Source organism: Kryptolebias marmoratus, linkage group LG23 (assembly GCF_001649575.2).
Source record: "Kryptolebias marmoratus isolate JLee-2015 linkage group LG23, ASM164957v2, whole genome shotgun sequence".
Lineage (NCBI taxonomy): Eukaryota > Metazoa > Chordata > Actinopteri > Cyprinodontiformes > Rivulidae > Kryptolebias > Kryptolebias marmoratus.
The window spans coordinates 16319592-16326467 of record NC_051452.1 but is presented as its reverse complement, the minus strand read 5'-3'; the positions used below and the strand labels follow the sequence as shown (position 1 = coordinate 16326467).

At 40.8% G+C, this 6876-nt stretch overlaps 1 protein-coding gene across 4 annotated transcripts in view; it reads right to left on the bottom strand.

Annotated features, from left to right (window-relative positions):
- dmd (dystrophin) overlaps nucleotides 1-6876 on the bottom strand; it is a 272414-nt gene that overhangs the window by 116343 nt on the left and 149195 nt on the right. For all 4 annotated transcript variants that reach the window (XM_037973934.1, XM_037973936.1, XM_037973937.1 and 1 more), the window contains exon 33: nucleotides 6209-6344. In XM_037973934.1, coding sequence (XP_037829862.1) covers nucleotides 6209-6344 — 136 coding nt within the window. The remainder of the gene's footprint in view (nucleotides 1-6208; nucleotides 6345-6876) is intronic.

Sequence of the window (6876 nt, the reverse complement as noted above, 5' to 3'; positions counted from 1 at the left end):
CAATGCGGACCAAGCTCTGACACCGGTCATATAGGGACCTAACAGCCCGTATCAAAGGGCCTGGTACCCCATACTCCCGGAGCACCCCCACAAGATTCCCAGAGGGACACGGTCGAACGCCTTCTCCAAGTCCACAAAACACATGTAGACTGGTTGGGCGAATTCCCATGCACCCTCAAGGGCCCTGCTAATGGTATAGAGCTGGTCCAGTGTTCCACGGCCAGGACGAAAACCACACTGCTCTTCCTGAATCCGAGGTTCGACTATCCGACGGACCCTCCTCTCCACTCATTCATCCATTTTCTTTACCCGCTTCTCTGGGAACTGGTGCCTATCTCAGCAGTCACTGTGTGAGGGGTGGGGGACACCCTGGAAAGGTCTCCAGTCCATCACAGGGATACATATGCCCCTTTTACACGGGCTCTAATTCAGAAGTCCTGCTCTACTCCACTCTACTCTATTCAGCTCTATAAAGAATGCATCGCGGGGTGTGCGCCATCGAAACTTGGCACCAGTTGTGGAAACAATGGAAGCGCTATGAACAACTTTGGCCCTGTGTTGTTGCTGTTTTTTAAACTTATGGGGATTCTCCTGAGACTTCAGGAAGAGAGGCGCAGTGGAAGAAATTCTTTGGATGCCGCGATTGTTGAGCGGAGTAGGACAGCTGTTATCCTCCGGAGATTTCAGGCTTTACAGCGCCTTCAGTTGGGGGACAGACAGCATAAACATTGCAGGGTAAGCTAATGCTGTTGTTTATATTCCTACCGTTCGCTCTTTATGCTTGCATCTGGTCACACCCATGACCAATGAGTGAACAGGAGCTAAGCTTGTGCCACCAAAGCATGGCCGACCCGGCTGGCCCTACTCCGAAGCAGGGACCAAAAAAGCAGGAACCGGCCTCGAAAAAATGTCGGTGGAAACGTGCACAAAGCAAGCGGAGTAGAGTGGAGCCGGGACCTTTAGTCCCTGTAAAAGGGGCAATAGAGACAAACGAGACACAACCATTCACACTCTTACTCACACCTAGGGACAATTTTAGAGTTACCAATGAACCTAACATGCATGTTTTTGGTCTGTGGGAGGAAACCGGAGTACCTGAAGTAAACCCACATGAGCACAGGAAGAACATGTAAACTCCACCCAGAAAGGCCCCAGGTCAACCTTCTTGCGGAGAGGTGACAACTGTAACCATCGCACTGCTGTGCCACTCCATCTTTGAATTTGTTTGGATAATTTTTTTACACCTGCAATACCCTTAAAAATTAACCTTGATGGACAGATTTTGAGTTTGAATCTTCAAGCTATAATTTAAAAAGCAGTGATGCTAATCACTGTTAATCATTCCTCCTAACTAACCGATTCAATCTGAACTCAGGAAACTAAAAAAATAAAACATAAAAAAGTCCAAAAAGACCAGCTGTATTCATTTAAAAACAAATCTCTGATTTTTTTACATTGTGCTTGATTACCTTAACTAAAAGTTAAGGTAATCAAAGTCAATCAGCTGTTCTACAACCAAAAAGTCGGAGTACGTAAACTCAGAGTATACAGCTCAAAAATGCCAATAATTGAGTCAAAAACCTCACTGCCATCTCCCCTAGACATTTCCATACCTCCACTTCCCAACTACATCCTCACTAATCTTTTCCACTTCCTAGTCCACCGTTTCTATGACCTCTACTCTTCTTTTCTTTTTATTCTCTTCATTCATCAGATCCTCAAAGTACTACTTCAATCTTCTCATCACTCTCTTCTCCCTTGTTAGAACATTACCGTTTTTGTCTTTAACAAACCCATTTATTCCCGGCTAACCTCTTCTTCTTGATAACATCCTGCACTTCATTATTCCACCACCAGGTTTCCTTCTCATCTTTTCTCTGTCCAGATGACACACCAAGTACCTTCCTATCTGTCTCTGTAATCACTGTTGCTGTAGTAGCCCAGTCACCTGGAAGCTCTTTCTTACCACCCAGAGCATTTAACAGCTCCTTTCTGAACTCATCGCAACGTTCTTCCTTCCTCAGCTTCCATCATTTGGTCCTCTTCTCTGCCTTTACTCTTTTCCTCTTAATCACCACACTCTCTGGCCACACTCTCCCCTGCCCCAACCTTACAGTCCACAATCTCCCTCAGGTTACCTGTTCTACACAGAATGTATTCTACCTGCATACTCCTGCCTCTACGCTTATAGATCACCATGCGTTCCTCCCTCTTTTAGAAATAGATGTTGACTACAGCCATTTCCATCCTTTTGGCTACATCCACCACCATCTGTCCCACCTGGTTCCTTTCCTTGACATCAAACCCACCCATCACCTCCTCATCGCCTCTGTTTCCTTCACCAACATATCCATTCAGATCAGCTCTTATCATCACTCTGTCCTCCCTGGGAATACTCTCTATCACTTCATCGATATCTTTCCAGAATTTCTCTTTCTCTTCTTCATCACATCCAACCTGTGGATCAAAACCACTGACAACATCCAGTATTAGACCTTCTACTTATACCTTCAGACACATCACCCCATCTGACACTCTTTTCACCTCGACTACATTTCTTGCTAACTCCACCGTCAGGACCACCCCTACTCCATTTTTCTTCCTATCCACACCATGGTAAAACAGCTTAAACCCTGCCCCAATGATGTGAGCCTTGCTGCCCTTCCATTTTGTCTCTTGTACACATAATACATCTACCTTCCTTCTCTGCATCATGTCAGCCAGCTCTCTACCTTTGCCTGTCATTGTTCCTACATTTAGAGTTGCTACCCTCAGTCCTACACTCTTGCCTTTCCTCTTCTCCCTCTGTCTCCTGGCACGTCTCCCTTTTCGTGGTCTTCAACTAATAGTAGCACAATTTCCGCCGGCACCCTGTTTGTCAACAGCACCGGTGGCGGTCATTGTTAACCCGGGCCTTGGCCTATCCGGTATGGTGTCGCTTGGATGAACTTGAATGTTAGTTTTGGCAGAAGTGTTTTATGCTGGATGCCCTTCCTGACACAACCCTCACCATTTACCTGGGCTTGGGACTGGCACAAGAGATACACTGACTTGTGGTCCCTACCACTGGAGAGATTTAATTAAAACTTTCAGAAAGTTTTCAGTGGAGATACATCTACGGCTGTTCACAACACAAAGAATCACAGTGCTTTATCTGTCAAATTTATTGCATAGTTTGAATTCCATTCACTAGTTTAACTTAAACTAAAAGCTGACTAATACAGTCCTTGCTCTGCTTTAACTCATCCTCAGATTAAACTGTTTTTGATAGTAATTCAATTTCATTTTTTAGGTTGATGTAATATTAAAATGTCAAATTCGATGATATAATATTGTTACATAAGGTTAAAAAAATGGATTGTTCTGAGGCCAAGTGCTGCGTCAGACGCTTAATTTTTTAGTTGAAAACTGCTGTGTACCAGCATGACTCTGCCACTGACTTGGGACTGCACACTGGCAACAAGCACACAGAATGTTAAATCTGGGTGGAATGTAAAAAAGCTTTGTGCTATGTCAAAATGTTAGATGTATAAAGATGAGTAAAACTGGAAGCATGGCTGATATGTGTCTGGGTAGTGTCTGCACCTGCTAGCCTCACATTTTGATAAGTTCATTTTGATACCCACATTGTCTGTGATTATGAAACTCAAATGGACTGATTGTGATGAGTGACCTGTCTGATTAAAACTTAACTATGTCCTTTGTTGAACTTGTCATGGTTAGTCGAGGTATATTATCAAAGACATGGTCCCAACACCTGCAAGTAAAGGTCAGAGAGAAGCTATCAACTGATCAACATTCGGCAATGTGTTTGGTAATACAACCCTGATTCTGACAAAGTTTGGATATTGTATAAAATGTAAATAAAAACAGGATGCAGCAATTTGCATATCACATAAACCTAGCACATCTCAAAAATGTTGGGATAGGGTAACATAAGGTTATAAAGGTAAGTGGTACAAATAAGAAACAGGTGGAGGAGCATGTTGCAACGAATAAGATTAACTGGCAACAGGTCAGTAAGAGGAATGGGTATAAAAAAAGATGGGCAGTGGTTCACCAGTCTGCAAAAAATGCCTAAAATAGTGGAACAATTTCAGAATAATCTTCCTCAACAGAAAAGTGGGAAGACTTTGAATATCCCATCATCTACAGTTCATAAAATCATAAAAAAAAAAGGAGCTCAAAGGACAAAATTGAAAGTCACTATTGGATACCCATGATCTTTAGACCCTCAGGGGCCACTGCATTAAAACAGGTCTGATTTTGTTCTGGACATCACTGCATGAACTCAGGAACACTTCTACAAATTTATATCTGTAAAAACAGTTTAATCTACCATACAAAAATACTGATTAAAGCTCAAAAATGCAAAAAACAAACAAACATATGTAAACACCATGTAGAAACATTGCCATCTTCTCTGGGTTTGCTTTCAGTGAACAACAGAAGATTATATGCACAATAATGCAAACACCTACAAAAAATGTCTGTATCTCTCAACCTCAAAGAGAAGAGGAGAAGAAAATAGGAGGGCCCCAAGCTTTGCTAAGCAATATTATGCAACCTTGACCTTCTCTGATGATATTGGACAACGACAAAAAAGATCAGATTGGTATTATTTCTTTATTTTTATTGTAAGAAGCCTTAAATAGTTGTCAGTATGAAGGGTAAAGGGCTGGTTTCTGTGGTTGGACACTGTCTTCCTGATTCTTAAAGCTTAAATCTAAACAAGGAGTAGGAATGGGAATTCAATTTATTGTGGATTTTTTTGTAATCTGAACAGGCCCGAATTATACATACAGGCTCAAATATATCCAGAAGGTTCTAGGACGTCTTTGAATTGGACAAGGCCAAGGCCTATAAACTTCTTATTAGTTATCATGATTGACTGTTTGTAATTTAGTTACCAGCATAAAAATAAGTTGTTGGACAGCTTTTTTTGGATTGACTAATACTTACAGTATCTGTCCCCTTCAGCTGAAAGGAAATTGATTTGGAGGTTCAGGAACAACCCAGGAACCACGAAGGCTTAAAAATGTCACAAAATGGAAACTGCTGGAACACAAATGTCCCTGTCCACAGTGAAGCAAGTCTGACATCTTCAAGAACGGAGATAGCTAAAAAAGGAAAGAAGCTCCTGTACTAAAAGCCAGACCTTCAAGCTGGACTGAAATCTACAGCTGGCCACATGGATAAACCAAGTGTGCTCTGGAGAGTTGAGTTGTTTGGCCAAAACAAAAAAAAAGTATGATTAAAGGATTAAATCTAAGGTTTTCAAACCTGAGAACAGTGTATCAACTGTCAGGCATGGTGGCAGTAGCATCATGTTGTGATACTGGTGCACTGCACAAAGTCAATTGCTGATTGGATAAAGCAGGCTACCACTACGCTTCTGGAATGCCCTTCTCAAGGCCTGGACCTAATTGTAATTGGAAATATGTGCTTAAAAGATGGATCTATACAAGGAAACTAACTAATAAAACACATTCTAAAAATTCTGCCAAGAAAATTGGTCAAATATCCACCTAGAATTATACCAGAATCTTGTTGATGGATACAAAAAAGGCAGTGGTTCTGATGCAAGTGATTTTAAACCAAATATTGGGGGGAGGAGGGTATATATATATATATATATATATATGTGTGTGTGTGTAAACAATATATTAGACCCGTTATGTATAACTTTGACCCCTGTGAATTACAGAAAACTTGCAATACATTCAAACGTGTGCACCCACATCATATTTTTTAAAAATCACTGAAGTATGATGTACACTCATTCCACTTGGAAGAGCACTTTAAATAAATTATTAAAAGTCCAAAGTAATGTGACATCCATTACCATAAAAATATTGTAAACATGTAAAACACAGCAGAACAAGAAATGTCATTTGTTCTTTTCCTTGTCTTTTGTGTTTTATATTCATTTTTTCTTTAGTTTTTGAACAGAATAGTTTAATTTTATAACAGTTTTTTTTTATTCATGTTAGACGCACAATTACCTTCACTTCAGGGGCAGTAATGGTTGTAATAACAATAGTTTTTCATAAATAATTTTAAAAAATTGTTTTTAGTTTGAACTTAAGAACTACTGGCTCTAAATATGTATCACATTTGCTGTCTGAAATCTGTTATATTTGTATAAAAATTTGTTATTTTAACATTTAAATGTATGTGACTGCATGTGTGTGATCTGCATGTTTACCCTGAGATGCTGTCTGTGTGCTGCTGGCTCAGTCTCAGCCAGTTTCAAAGTGCTCTCAGCATTATTCAGCCACTCCTCTGAAGCCTTGTGATCTGAAACAAACTTCTGCCACTTGGAGCTGCAATCCTGCCAACGCCTTCACAAACAGAGCAGAGCAGATGGGAAATTATACTTGCTAATTACACAGACACACACAAATAAAACATGTATATGTCATAGCAAAATTAAAGGTACTAAATGCAAGCTATAAAATAAAGACAATTTTTAAAAAATCTTGAGCTATATCAAATGGTGTAGTTAGAAAGAGTTTACTCCAATAGTTTTCTAGATATACTGATAGATAGACAATTCTGAAATGTGGGTACACAAACAAAAGACTTGGCAAAACAAGCTGAAAACTACGTGGAAGCTTGAGTCACATGATTGACCTACATTAGGTTGGCTGTAGTCCGTGTAGGTAAACAAATATGGTGGAATTGGAATAGATTCTCAGAGAAGATGGTTAAATGGAAATTCCATTCCATCCGCTTCCTCTTATCTGGGGTCGGGTCACGGGGGTAGCAGCCTAAGCAGGGAGACCCAGACTTCCCTCTCCCCAGCCACTTAGGCCAGCTCCTCCGGGGGAATCCCAAGGCGTTCCCAGGCCAGCCGAGAAACATAGTCTCTCC